The sequence below is a fragment of the Nyctereutes procyonoides genome, unplaced genomic scaffold (assembly GCF_905146905.1).
Source record: "Nyctereutes procyonoides isolate TBG_1078 unplaced genomic scaffold, NYPRO_anot_genome, whole genome shotgun sequence".
NCBI lineage: Eukaryota > Metazoa > Chordata > Mammalia > Carnivora > Canidae > Nyctereutes > Nyctereutes procyonoides.
The window spans coordinates 195,933-211,258 of NW_026575051.1; the positions used below are offsets into that span (position 1 = coordinate 195,933).

Here is a 15,326-nt window from a genome sequence, read left to right on the forward strand (position 1 = left end):
AAGTAGGATTTATCCCCGGGACAAAAGGCTGGTTCAACACTCGTAAAACAATCAATGTGATTCATCATATCAGCAAGAAAAAAACCAAGAACCATATGATCCTCTCATTAGATGCAGAGAAATCATTTGACAAAATACAGCATCCATTCCTGATCAACACTCTTCAGAGTATAGGGATAGAGGGAACATTCCTCAACACCTTAAAAGCCATCTACGAAAAGCCCACAGCAAATATCATTCTCAATGGGGAAGCACTGGGAGCCTTTCCCCTAAGATCAGGAACAAGACAGGGATGTCCACTCTTACCACTGCTATTCAGCATATTACTAGAAGTCCTAGCCTCAGGAATCAGACAACAAAAAGACATTAAAGGCATTCAAATTGGAAAAGAAGTCAAACTCTCCCTCTTCGCCGAACATGATACTCTATATAGAAAATCCAAAGCCTCCACCCCAAGATTGCTAGAACTCATACAGCAATTTGGTAGTGTGGCAGGATACAAAATCAATGCCCAGAAATCAATGGCATTCCTATACACTAACAATGAGACTGAAGAAAGAGAAATTAAGGAGTCAATCCCATTTACAATTGCACCCAAAAGCATAAGATACCTAGGAATAAACCTAACCAAAGAGGTAAAGGATCTATACCCTAAAAACGATAGAACACTTCTGAAAGAAATCGAGGAAGACACAAAGAGATGGAAAGATATTCCATGCTCATGGATTGGCAGAATTAATATTGTGAAAATGTCAATGTTACCCAGGGCAATTTATACGTTCAATGCAATCCCTATCCAAATACCATGGACTTTCTTCAGAGACTTAGAACAAATTATTTTAAGATTTGTGTGGAATCAGAAAAGACCCGGAATAGCCAGGGGAATTTTAAAAACGAAAACCATATCTGGGGACATCACAATGCCAGATTTCAGGTTGTACTACAAAGCTGTGGTCATCAAGACAGTGTGGTACTGGCACAAAAACAGAAACATAAATCAATGGAACAGAATAGAGAACCCGGAAGTGGACCCTGAACTTTATGGTCAACTAATATTCGATAAAGGAGGAAAGACTATCCACTGGAAGAAAGACAGTCTCTTCAATAGATGGTGCTGGGAAAATTGGACATCCACATGCAGAAGAATGAAACTAGACCACTCTCTTGCACCATACACAAAGATAAACTCAAAATGGATGAAAGATCTAAATGTGAGACAAGATTCCATCAAAATCCTAGAGGAGAACACAGGCAACACCCTTTTTGAACTTGGCCACAGTAACTTCTTGCAAGATACATCCACGAAGGCAAAAGAAACAAAAGCAAAAATGAATTATTGGGACTTCATCAAGATAAGAAGCTTTTGCACAGCAAAGGATACAGTCAACAAAACTAAAAGACAACCTACAGAATGGGAGAAGATATTTGCAAATGACATATCAGATAAAGGGCTAGTTTCCAAAATGTATAAAGAACTTATTAAACTCAACATCAAAGAAACAAACAATCCAATCATGAAATGGGCAAAAGACATGAAGAGAAATCTCACAGAGGAAGACATAGACATGGCCAACATGCACATGAGAAAATGCTCCGCATCACTTGCCATCAGGGAAATACAAATCAAAACCACAATGAGATACCACCTCACACCAGTGAGAATGGGGAAAATTAACAAGGCAGGAAACAACAAATGTTGGTGAGGATGCGGAGAAAAGGGAACCCTCTGGCACTGTTGGTGGGAATGTGAACTGGTGCAGCCACTCTGGAAAACTGTGTGGAGGTTCCTCAAAGAGTTAAAAATAGACCTGCCCTATGACCCAGCAATTGCACTGTTAGGGATTTACCCCAAAGATTCAGATGCAATGAAACGCCGGGACACCTGCACCCCGATGTTTCTAGCAGCAACGTCCACAATAGCCAAACTGTGGAAGGAGCCTCGGTGTCCATTGAAAGATGAATGGATAAAGAAGATGTGGTCTATGTATACAATGGAATATTCCTCAGCCATTAGAAACGACAAATACCCACCATTTGCTTCAACGTGGATGGAACTGGAGGGTATTATGCTGAGTGAAGTAAGTCAATCAGAGAAGGACAAACATTATATGTTCTCATTTATTTGGGGAATATAAATAATAGTGAAAGGGAATATAAGGGAAGGGAGAAGAAATGTGTGGGAAATATCAGAAATGGAGACAGAACATAAAGACTCCTAACTCTGGGAAACGAACAAGGGGTGGTGGAAGGGGAGGAGAGCAGGGGGTGGGGGTGACTGGGTGACAAGCACTGAGCGGGGCACTTGATGGGATGAGCACTGGGTGTCATTCTATATGTTGGCAAATTGAACACCAATAAAAAATAAATTTATTTAAAAAATCGTGGTTTTCTCTGAATAGTGAATTAGGGTCTGTTTCTATGTTATTGTTTACATTCCTTTGTGTTTAAAATTGTTCTACATTTTATCGCCATAGTGCACTGAACTAACAAGGTTTAAGTGAATAAATTTTAATTAACAGAACTTCATTTCTATGAGCATATAGGAAAATGCAATAGCCATGGAGTGGGGAAAAATGAGTAATCTCTTGTAGTACTATCACATAATGATCGAATTTTTTTTTTGAGAAAGAATTTTGCAAGCCAATTACTGTCAAGAGCTTTAGTACATTATCTCATGAAACTGTCATGGCAAACATGCATGGATGGTGTTATTTCCACCATTTGGAATTTCCAGTGGAAAGACCAGGAAATTTGAGGTTTAGATAAGTTAAGTAACATGTTTATGGTCCCACAGTTAATAAGGGACAGAGCAGGACTTGAATTCAAACCAGCTCTATCAGCTGCTAAATCCAGAAACTACGAGTTGCTTTCCTGACTCCCATTATTTTTTAAAGATTTTGTTTATTTAAGAGAGAGAGAAAGAGAGAGCAGGTGGGAGGGGCAGAGGAAGAGGGACAAGCAGACTCCTTTCTGTGCAGGAAGCCTGATGCAGGGCTTCTTCCCAGAACCCCAGGATCCGTGACCTGAGCCAAAGGCAGATGCCCAACCAACTGAGTCACCCAGGCTCCCCTCCTGACTCCCATTTTTAAGGTGACCATGCTCTCTGGTTTGTGAGCATGAGTCACAGTTCCCACCTGTTATGCCATCATTGTGTTCTCTTTCACAGTCACCCTACTCATTCCTCCCAACTACAGTAAGAGCCCACCATCCTGTCTTCTCCCAGCACCCTGACATCTGCCACCATTGGACTCTCCACGGATTAAAATCATCCGTGCATGTATCTGCCTCCCCAGGAAAGCATGGGCTCCTGCAGGGAAGAGACCCTGCCACCTAACTCATCACATGCTTCCCAAGCAAACAGTCTTTCACACAGGATCCACTCAACAGATGGCACATTTTACTGAATGTCAAGTGACTAGATGCCAGCCCCCTACTCTAGCCCAGACAAAGAAGAGAAACAAGAAACCCCAGTGACAGGCAACGAGTAAGCAGTTTTTTGAGTGGTAAGATAATAAACAGGAATAGAAATGTTTGCAGCTGTGAGGCAAACCAAGTTTGGGTAGAAACCCTTGCTTCTTTCACGTGGAATTCTGATCATTCACTTTCACAGTGGATATTGAGTAAAATCAATTCCAATACAATGAGTTACATGGTAAGATCCTCAATAAGCAACTGTTTTTTGAGATCCAGAAGTTCCTTTTTGTAAAATGAAATTCAAGGTTGTAGAGGATCCCGCTAGTAGAAAGCTCTGTGTAGCATTAACATTGCTTTTCAAAAAAGAAAAAAAAACAACATGGCTTTTCAATGGGTACCACACTCTTCCCATGTATTGAACCTCCACATGCTTCCCCAAAAGTGGAAGCCCTCAGTGTTCTAGAGTCACTCCATCATGTACATGAGCATCATCAACAATTTAAATTAATCTGTACTTAATTTCAATTCTTTTCCAACTTGAATTTTTCTTTTCAAATTTTCATTCTAAGATGTAGTCATTTGTTTTTCAAAAATGAATTAACAGCTGAATCTTGTTCAAATTAGACCAATAGCTAAAGTTACTCAGGACCAGTCAGGACACTCTGTGCCTAATTCAACTTCAATACTAGAAAATCATTGGAACAAATTTGGTATCAAGAAATTGCTGGTTTCACCAGACTTTAAATATCTCTCCAACCACCTTCCCTATTTTCATAAAGCCTTCCCCACCTATACCAGGCCATAATCAGTTTCCCATTTAAACACTGTTTAAGCTATCACATTTTTAAGGTTTCTTAAAATAAAAACTCATAATACATTAATTCAGATTTCATTTATTTGCCCCTTCAACATGGTTTCTGGGTAACAGCCTCATATTTTTCACCCTTAAGAATGCCTACCACAAGGTTAGGCCCACCAGAAACTGTTCAAAGTAGACCTTAAAGAGATAGAAGAGCAGGAGCTAAAAATTGAGAAGTTACTAAGCTTTCAACAGCATGAGTCAGCAAACAAATTAAAATAACCTTTTTGCTTTCAAATTATGTCATATTAACTCTGAATTAAAGTATGTTGTTAAAAACAATAACAGGCTTCTAGTTTCTCCATGCATTTTGCCTCTTCTGAAGTTTTAAATATGGTGTGGTCTTAATCTTTCTATCTTCTTTCTTTCCTCTCTCCCTAGGACATCTTCATTTCCATGCACCATGTACACACTGCCAAGCTGCCCAATCTTCATCTCCTCTGAGCTATAAATCCATGTTCAATTGCCTTCTGGGCATCTTCATTTGAATATTACAAGCACCTTATCCACAACATGCTCTTTCTCTACAAAATTTCTGTCACCTCACTGATGTAAATAAATGGAAACTGCTGCAACAGCTCACGATAGAAACCAGACAATTGTCCTTGATCCCCCACTTTATCACCCAACTTCTACCAAGCCATACCAACTCTATCTCCCAAACGAATCTCAAATGTATCTCCTTCCTTCCATGATAGTTGCCACTACCCTAGTCCAAGACACAATGATCTCTTTTTGGGAATGTTGCAAAGGCTAACTCATCTCACCTTCCCCCATTTCCTCTAACTCATTCCTCTCATAGAGTTAAATGGATCCTTAAATACAGGCATGTCTGATCATGTCACTTCCCCGATTAAAATGCCTCAGTGCTTCCATTATACATTACATGGCCAACAAGGACCTGCATAATTTGGTGCCTGTCTCCTCCTCTAGGCTTCCTCTTAGCCCCTGTCTCTGGGCCACAGTACTCCAGATGTGGGTGGGAGATTATCCCGACACAGCAATTCCAGCAATACCTGGCACAGAGGAGCACACAAGAAGGATTAACTGTTATTATTATTCTTACCATTATTATGCAGTCCACTGATCTAACCATCAGTCCATTGGCCTATCCATTTGTTCATTTGCCTATCCATTTGTTCATTCCTCTACCTCACTGAGCTCCTTCCTCAACCAGATCATTTGTGAACTTTCTTCCTTTTTGTTATTCAGAGAACTTTCTAACCAGCCCCAGTCCCCACTCTGCCACAGACTAGATTAGAACCTCCTCAATTACCTCTCGGGGCACCCTGATTTTTTCTTTTGGGGCACCTTTCAAACTATACTTAAAATTTATTAGGGGTCCAAACTAGAGCACTGAATAGAAGAAAAAGATATAGTGCCTAATATTAAGTCAGCAGTAGGAGCTGGGTAAATGCAGATTATAGTGTTCCCTCTCCAACAATCATATCAAGTATGGATAGCAATTAAAATAGAAGGGTATCTGGGTGACTCAGTTGATTGAGCATCCAGCTCTTGATTTTGGCTCAGGTCATGATCCCAGGATCATGAGATCGAGCCCCATGTCAGGCTCCCCACTCAGCAGGAGTAGTGTCTGCTTGAGATTCTCTCTCTCCCTCCCTCTGTCTGTCTCTCTCTCAAAAAAAAATAAAATAGAAAAGAAGTGAATTTATGGCAGACAGTTATTATGACACTCACCCTTGAAATAGCCTGATTAAGTGTTAAACTCTGGGATCTAGACAAGAGCGGTATTGGAATGTGAAGGATGAAAGGGTTAAAAGTGGTAGGGAGCAGGCCTTGTATAAGGAATTTTTTGGCTTAATGGGAAAAAAATAAGAAGGGCACTTCTGATAAACTGCAAAGTCAGGGTGCCAGAATAAATAAGTTTCCATGGGGCAGGAAAATGCCATATTCATGAGGCCTTCATAGCTTTACATGACCTCCAGGACAATATAAGCTTCAGTGGACTTCAGAAGACAGACAATTTTTTAAGTAATATTTAAGGCTTATATTTCCATAGTAAACATGTAATATAATGGTTTAGAGACTGACAAAGGTAATATTTAGGGGTCTACTTCCATTATATTGAAGGCCCAGGAAGAGAGGAAGAACTCTCAGGAACTAGCATATGAAGTCCAAGGAAAAGGATCTTATGAATGGAACACAGTGCATAAACAGACAGCTGGAGAGTCCACAACAGACCTGCAGGTGACTTAGCTTGAAATAAGCTACATTGGCATGCTGAACTGGCTGGCAGGATCTAGCCTTGATGCTTCCACTGTATGATAATAGTGTTGCACCCAAGTATTCAGCAAATGTTGATCAAATGAATCAAGATATAGTTAATAAAACAGGTATCTCTTTTAGACTTTTACTGTTTTGTGGTTTAATAAGGTAGATATTCATTTAGACTGTTCATGATTGTAATGTCTTCATGTTTATATCAAGTACATTTTATTCAGTGGGAATTAAATAATATTTTTTTACGGGTTAAGGCTAGATGACTTCACATTTGTTCAATCAAACAAACTTACTGTGGCACTGACTGGCCCACTTTCATGTCCCGCAGAATCAGGCTCTTCCACATAGATGGTATAAAAATCAGGTCTACAGGTAAAATGGAAACAGAGAAAGACATGATCCATTTGGAATAAGCCTGCAGGTTGGATCTGGGAAATGTATAGGTTTGGAATGTGGTGGCAGTTTCCTTTTTCTCTGGCCTCCTTCTCTTTATTGGAGCCCCGGGATTCTACTTGGCCCTAAGTCCAGAGGTTCTCCTAACAGGAAGTAAGACCTTCCTGGGTGTGAATTTGGTCTGACTCATTTTAGAAAATCTGCCTGGCTCTTGCTTCTGAGTCCTCTTGGTATGCCCAGTCCTTTCTATTTCCCAGTCTCTGCCTTTCAGCTCACTGTTCTGCTGTTCTACTTCTTTCTTTAAATGTCTGGTATTTGTTGACTGGTTGCTCTTTCAGGATGCTCTGACTCCAGGCAGGGAGGCTCTGGCAGGGCCTTGCTCTGGCACCTCTGGCTTCCAATCCGCTCTCCATTCTGCCTCCAGTCTATATCTGGTTCTGTGATACTTGCCTCTACTCTGTGGCACTGGCTCTATCTCTATTGCCCCATACCGCCCATCACCTTCTCAAGAGCCAATCATTCTTGAAAATCACAAAAGAAAAAAAAAGCCTAGTTTCTTTCTGAAATGGTCATCTCAAGCAAAGAAATAATTTAATTTTATACCCACGAATACCCCAGTGTACCAGCACTTTTCTGATACTAGATAATACCTTTCAGCTTTCGGCAGGTCCAGCCATTTTAACAGTGTAGAGATCCTTTCTTCATATGGGATACTCCTGAAAAAAGGAAAAATAATTTTTCAAAAATTAATCCAATCAAAAGTAATTCTATTATATTCCCACTCTGGATGACAGGTTGGTACTTTTAGATAGAAATCTTGCATTGATATGTGATCAGAATACTGGAGGGGATTCAATATTACTCAGAGGGACTCCTGTTTTCAATACTTATATAGAGATACATTTGTCTCAATACAAAGTAAAGGTATATTGTTTTCTTTCCTTCTTATCCTTCCCTCCTTCAATCATTCCCTGAACTGAAATAAAAGACCATTAATTATTATCCATTCATTCGGTTTGTTTTTATTTATTTTATTCATTTATACATTTATGTCATACCAAGCATCTATTGCCACACACTATGAGTTCATTTTAAACAAAATTTAACAGTGAGCAAACCAAAGATGCATTCCTTTCTAGAGATGATATTCCAGTGAAGACAAACAAACAAGAGATCTGATATATATATAAATAATATAGTGTATCACAAGGTGACAAATGCTATGGAGAAAAGGAAGACTAGGGCACAGTAAGATTAGGGTGCGGATGGCTTGCAATTTGAAATCTTAGTTTGATCAGGCTAAGACAACATTGGGAAAGTAAGTTTTGAGCAACAGCCTGAAAGGAGTGAGGGAGTGGGCTGTGCAGGTACATGGAGTGAGTTATCTCAGGGAGAGGGAACAGCCTGCACAACGGCCCTAAACAGAGCAAGCCAGGTTGTTGCAGCCCACCCAGGGAGGATCAGAGCATGGTGGAGTAGTGCAAGAAGGGGTATGAGACACAGTGGGGTGATTAGGGTCACCAATACCAATAGGGCTCTGCAGGCTTCAACTGTGAGTGGAACAGGGAGCCATGAAAGTTTTTGGTGGAAAGGAGTATCGTAACTTGGACTTGTTTTAAGTTACCATTCTAATCAGTAGATTAATAGATAAGAGACAAGAATAGAAGCAGGGACACGTGTAAAGAGGGAAGTGCAGTAATATAGACAAAAGATGATTGTATCTCCAACCACAGCAATAATGACAGAAATAACAAAAAGTTCTCAGACTGCATATATTTTGAATTAGAGCCAAAAGCATTTATTGACAGACCAGATTAGGGTTGTAAGAAAGAGGAATCACGAGGACTTCAAGATTTTTGACCCAAATAACTGGAAAAATAGAATTACTCCAAGATTAAGACCCAAAACATCCTAACCATGCCTGCCTAGATAGGGTCATATTGGCAAGTGCTTCACTACCTGTTGTAATGGATATATTTGGAAGGAAAGGATCCGTTGATGGCCACATCTGATCCAGGCCAAAAGAAACTACCAGCTTTTAAACCTTGATACATTGCTGTCAGCCAGATCTATAAGAGAAAATTTAAGATAAGTGGATGTCAAGAGAATCATCAGTCTGCGTAGAACTGGTAGAAATAGTGCCATTTTTAAGAAAATAAACAATATTAATAGTTGAAAAATTTAATTACCCGGATCTAATTTAAAAATCAAAAACACAGTAAAGTAGTAAAAAAGATCATTTTTTTTCAAAATAGTAAAATTGTATAGGATCTCTTTCCCTTTTAAAGAATTATAAAACAGAGTGGGGGGGAACAGAACATCTTTCTTGGAAGTTTTTACATTGATATGTTTAGAATATCTACATCCAAGTATCAACAGAAGGCAAGTTAGGTAAAGCAATCATAAATATTTAGAAGACTTAAATTATAAGTGGTGAAACACCTTCCCACCACCCTCCACCCCTGGAAATTATAAAGATAATGTAAAAATAGAGAAGAATGATCCACTATCACGCTGAAAAATGGAGATTATTTTGAGGTCACATGTAGAACGCTACATACTGGTTGCCCTTGCCACCAGGCTGGGTTATTTTTCTCCTTTGATGAAAGTGAAAAATTCAGGTTGAGGTTTACATCATACATATTATTGTCAATGATGCCATGGGATTCTGGATATAATCCCTAAAAATGATAATTTCAAAAAAGATTTAGAATAAAATAATATATCAATAAAACTTTTTCTAAAGATTTTGTTTATTTATTCATGAGAGACACACAGAGAGAGGCAGAGGCTCGGGCAGAGGGAGAAGCAGGTTCCATGCAGGGATGTTGATATGGGACGAGATCCCAGGACCCCAGATCATGACCTGAGCCAAAGGCAGACACTCAACCACTGAGCCACTCAGGTGCCCCTCAATAAAACATTTAAATTGAAATAGTATAAGATCTATAACTCCTATCTTGGAAAGATGTCATATACCTTTCAAAATAAAACCCTTGAGTTTGATATATATATATTGCATACCAAATGCATATATGTGTATATGTATATACATAGGTGTAGGTATAAGTATAGGTATAAGTATAGATTTATAAATGTGTAGGTATTCTGGCTCCACCAGAGTCTAGAGCAGCAAATGAATGACATTAGGCAGATGGCTTGTGCTGATGATGTTAATATCACTCTTATGTGATTAATTACTATTAAAGATTCCTATATTATAATAATGATCAGCCACTGGTTATATTGGCATAAATAGCAAGAAATGTGCTACTTGAAAGCCTTTAAGTATGAAATATCTTGGGTAAAGGGGTTAAAGTGTGTTACCAGCATTTTAGAAGGAAACCTGCCTCATCTCTAACCATCGTCTCTCCACCCATCAATCAATCTAATCATTCCTTTAATCTGATCCCATATATTTATTCTATACATTTCACTGAATGCATGCCTATGATGTCCATGCATTTGTAAATATTTTTAGATAGATTTTAGAGTCATTACTCCAGAACATTACTATATATATGACTAGGAACACATATACATAGATACAGCAAATTAATAGCACTTATGTATAACTCTTTATTTATATATACATGTTATATATGTGTATTATATAGGGTATGTATATTTATGTACATACACATATATAGTCAATTCTTTTTATTGAAGGATATTTGACATACAATATTATAGTAGTTTCAGGTGTGCAACACAGCGATTTGACAACTCTATACATTACACTATGTTCGCCATGGTAAGCGCAGTTACCGTCACCATACAACCTTATGATATTACTGTTGAGTTATGCTGTGCTCTTCATCACTGCTGCCTATTTATTTATAACTGGAAGTTTGTATTTCTCTTTTTAAAAATATTTCATTTATTTCTTCATGAAAGACACACATACACAGAGAGGCAGAGACACATGCAGAGGGATAAGCAGGCTCCATGCAGGGAGCTGGACAGGGGACTCAATCCCAGAACTCCAGGATCACGCCCTGAGCCAAAGGCAGACACTCAAATGGATGAGCCACCCAGACTTCCTTGAAGTTTGTATCTCCTAACCCCCTAACTTATTTTGTTGATCCCCACAACTACTTCTCCTCTGGCAACCACCAATTTGTTCTCTGGGTTTATGATTTTGTTTCTGTTATTTTGGCTTTTGATTGTTAGCCTGTTCATTTGTTTTGTTTTTAGATTCCACATATAAATGGAATCATAGGGTATTTGTGTTTCTCTGTCTGACTTATTTCACTTAGCCTAATACCTTCTGGGTCCACCCATGTTGTCAGAAGTGGCAAGATATCATTCTTTTTTATACGCGAGTAATATTCCATATATATACCACATACAATGGAATATCACTCAGCCATCAAAAAAAAAGAAAGAAATTATGGCATTTGCGACAACCTGGATGGAACTAGAGAGTATTATGTTATGCAAAATAAGTCAGTCAGAGAAAGACAATTATCATTATTTTATTCCAAAGTGGAATTTAAGAAACAAAACAGAGGAACATAGAGGAAGGGAGGAAAAAATAAAACAATATGAAATCAGAGAGGGAGACAATTATAGAAAAACTGAGGGTGGGGGAGGGGCAAGATAGCAGAAGAGTAGGGTCCCCAAATCACCTGTCCCCACCAAATTACCTAGATAACCTTCAAATCATCCTGAAAATCTACAAATTCACCTGACATTTAAAGAGAGAACAGCTGGAATGCTACAATGAGAAGAGTTCGCGCTTCTATCAAGGGAGGAAGACGCAGAGGAAAAAGAAATAAAGAAACAAAAGGCCTCCAAGGGGGAGGGGCCCCACAGGGGCCGGGCTGAGGCTGGGGCGAGTGTCCCCAGGACAGGAGAGCCCAGTCCCGGAGAAGCAGCAGCTGCACCAACCTTCCCGGGCAGAAAGGGGCTCGCAGGGAGTTAGAGCAGGACCCAGGAGGTTGGGGATGCCCTCGGGCTCCCGGGGACACTAACAGACACCTGCGCCCAGGGAGAGTGCCCCGAGCTCCCTAAGGGCTGCAGCGCGCACAGCGGGACCCGGAGCAGCTCGGAGGGGCTCGGGCAGCGGCCGCGGAGGGGGCTGCGGGGCGGGAGCGCGAATCCAACAGCGCAGGCCCCGGGGCACAGGGCGCCGGAACACAGCCCAGGATCCGGCCTCCCCCGGGACAGGCAGAGGCCGGGAGGGCCCAGGACAGCAAGGACGCTCCTGCCCCGAGATGAGCAGATCAGCGGCCCCGCCCCGGAGCCTCCAGGCCCTACAGACCGAGAGCCCTGTACTTACTGTGGGAGCTGACTCCAGGGCTGCAGAGCTGCCATAGCCACTGGGGTTGTTCCTCCTGGGGCCTCACGGGGTAAACAACCCCCACTGAGCTCTGCACCAGGCAGGGGGCAGAGCAGCTCCCCCAAGTGCTAACACCTGAAAATCACCACAACAGGCCCCTCCCCCAGAAGACCAGCTAGACAGACGAGTTCCAGGGGAAGTCAAGGGACTTGAAGTCTACAGAATCAGAAGATACTCCCCCGTGGTTTTTGTTTTTTTCTTTTTTTTTCTTTTTGACTTCTGATTGCTTCCCCCACCCCCCCTTTTTTTCACCTTTCTTTCTTTTTCTTTCTCTTTTTCTTCTCTTTCTTCCTTTTTTTCTTCTTTTTCTCTTTTATTTCCTTCTCTCTCTTTTTCTACTTTTCCCAATATAACTTGTTTTTGGCCACTCTGCACTGAGCAAAATGACTAGAAGGAAAACCTCACCTCAAAAGAAAGAAACAGTCCTCTCTCCCACAGAGTTACAAAATCTGGATTACAATTCAATGTCCGAAAGCCAATTCAGAAGCACTATTATACAGCTACTGGTGGCTCTAGAAAAAAGCATTAAGGACTCACGAGACTTCATGACTGCAGAATTTAGATCCAATCAGGCAGAAATTAAAAATCAATTGAATGAGATGCAATCCAAACTAGAAGTCCTAATGACGAGGGTTAACGAGGTGGAAGAACAAGTGAGTGACATAGAAGACAAGTTAATGGCAAAGAGGGAAACTGAGGAAAAAAGAGACAAACAATTAAAAAAAAGACAGACCATGAAGACAGATTAAGGGAAATAAACGACAGCCTGAGGAAGAAAAACCTACATTTAATTGGGGTTCCCGAGGGCGCCGAAAGGGACAGAGGGCCAGAATATGTATTTGAACAAATCCTAGCTGAAAACTTTCCCAATCTGGGAAGGGAAACAGGCATTCAGATCCAGGAAATAGAGAGATCCCCCCTAAAATCAATAAAAACCGTTCAACACCTCGACATTTAATAGTGAAGCTTGCAAATTCCAAAGATAAAGAGAAGATCCTTAAAGCAGCAAGAGACAAGAAGTCCCTGACTTTTATGGGGAGGAGTATTAGGGTAACAGCAGACCTCTCCACAGAGACCTGGCAAGCCAGAAAGGGCTGGCAGGATATATTCTGGGTCCTAAATGAGAAGAACATGCAGCCAAGAATACTTTATCCAGCAAGGCTCTCATTCAAAATGGAAGGGGAGATAAAGAGCTTCCAAGACAGGCAGGAACTGAAAGAATAATGTGACCTCCAAACCAGCTCTGCAAGAAATTTTAAGGGGGACTCTTAAAATTCCCCTTTAAGAAGAAGTTCAGTGGAACAATCCACAAAAACAAGGACTGAATAGATATCATGGTGACACTAAACTCATATCTCTCAATAGTAACTCTGAACGTGAACGGGCTTAATGACCCCATCAAAAGGCGCAGGGTTTCAGACTGGATAAAAAAGCAGGACCCATCTATTTGCTGTCTACAAGAGACTCATTTTTTTAAGAGACTCATTTTAGACAGAAGGACACCTACAATCTGAAAATAAAAGGTTGGAGAACCATTTACCATTCAAATGGTTCTCAAAAGAAAGCAGGGGTAGCCATCCTTATATCAGATAAACTAAAATTTACCCCGAAGACTGTAGTGAGAGATGAAGAGGGACACTATCTCCTACTTAAAGGATCTATCCAACAAGAGGATTTAACAATCCTCAATATATATGCCCCGAATGTGGGAGCTGCCAAATACTTGAACCAATTATTAACCAAAGTGAGAAATACTTAGATAATAATACGCTTATACTTGGTGACTTCAATCTAGCTCTTTCTACCCTCGATAGGTCTTCTAAGCACAACATCTCCAAAGAAACGAGAGCTTTAAATGATACACTGGACCAGATGGATTTCACAGATATCTACAGAACTTTACATCCAAACTCAACTGAATACACATTCTTCTCAAGTGCACATGGAACTTTCTCCAGAATAGACCACATACTGGGTCACAAATCGGGTCTGAACCGATACCAAAAGATTGGGATTGTCGCCTGCATGTTCTCAGACCATAATGCCTTGAAATTAGAACTCAATCACAACAAGAAGTTTGGAAGGACCTCAAACACGTGGAGGTTAAGGACCATCCTGCTAAAAGATGAAAGGGTCAACCAGGAAATTAAGGAAGAATTAAAAAGATTCATGGAAACTAATGAGAATGAAGATACAACCGTTCAAAATATTTGGGATGCAGCAAAAGCAGTCCTGAGGGGGAAATACATCGCAATACAAGCATCCATTCAAAAACTGGAAAGAACTCAAATACAAAAGCTAACCTTACACATAAAGGAGCTAGAGAAGAAGCAGCAAATCGACCCGACGCCCAGAAGAAGAAGAGAGTTAATTAAAATTCGAGCAGAACTCAACGAAATTGAGACCAGAAGAACTGTGGAACAGATCAATAGAACCAGGAGTTGGTTCTTTGAAAGAATTAATAAGATAGATAAACCATTAGCCAACCTTATTAAAAAGAAGAGAGAGAACACTCAAATTAATAAAATCATGAATGAGAAAGGAGAGATCACTACCAACACCAAGGAAATACAAACGATTTTAAAAACATATTATGAACAGCTCTACGCCAATAAATTAGGCAATCTAGAAGAAATGGACGCATTCCTGGAAAGCCACAAACTACCAAAACTGGAACAGGAAGAAATAGAAAACCTGAACAGGCCAATAACCAGGGAGGAAATTGAAGCAGTCATCAAAAACCTCCCAAGACACAAGAGTCCAGGGCCAGATGGCTTCCCAGGGGAATTCTATCAAACGTTTAAAGAAGAAATCATACCTATTCTACTAAAGCTGTTTGGAAGATAGAAAGAGATGGAGTACTTCCAAATTCGTTCTATGAGGCCAGCATCACCTAAATTCCAAAACCAGACAAAGACCCCACCAAAAAGGAGAATTACAGACCAATATCCCTGATGAACATGGATGCAAAAATTCTCATCAAGATACTAGCCAATAGGATCCAACAACACGTTAAGAAAATTATTCACCATGACCAAGTAGGATTTATCCCCGGGACACAAGGCTGGTTCAACA

The 15,326-nt window shown here is 40.3% G+C and overlaps 1 protein-coding gene across 1 annotated transcript in view; it reads right to left on the reverse strand.

The window, feature by feature from the left end:
- The window catches only part of LOC129512935 (ectonucleotide pyrophosphatase/phosphodiesterase family member 3), an 84,748-nt gene that overhangs the window by 33,758 nt on the left and 35,664 nt on the right, over positions 1–15,326 (reverse strand). The window contains exons 8-11 of the mRNA XM_055330530.1: positions 9,469–9,588; positions 8,867–8,976; positions 7,558–7,623; positions 6,808–6,880 (exon numbers count right to left, since the gene is read on the reverse strand). Of these exons, the coding sequence (XP_055186505.1) occupies positions 6,808–6,880; positions 7,558–7,623; positions 8,867–8,976; positions 9,469–9,588 (369 nt within the window). The remainder of the gene's footprint in view (positions 1–6,807; positions 6,881–7,557; positions 7,624–8,866; positions 8,977–9,468; positions 9,589–15,326) is intronic.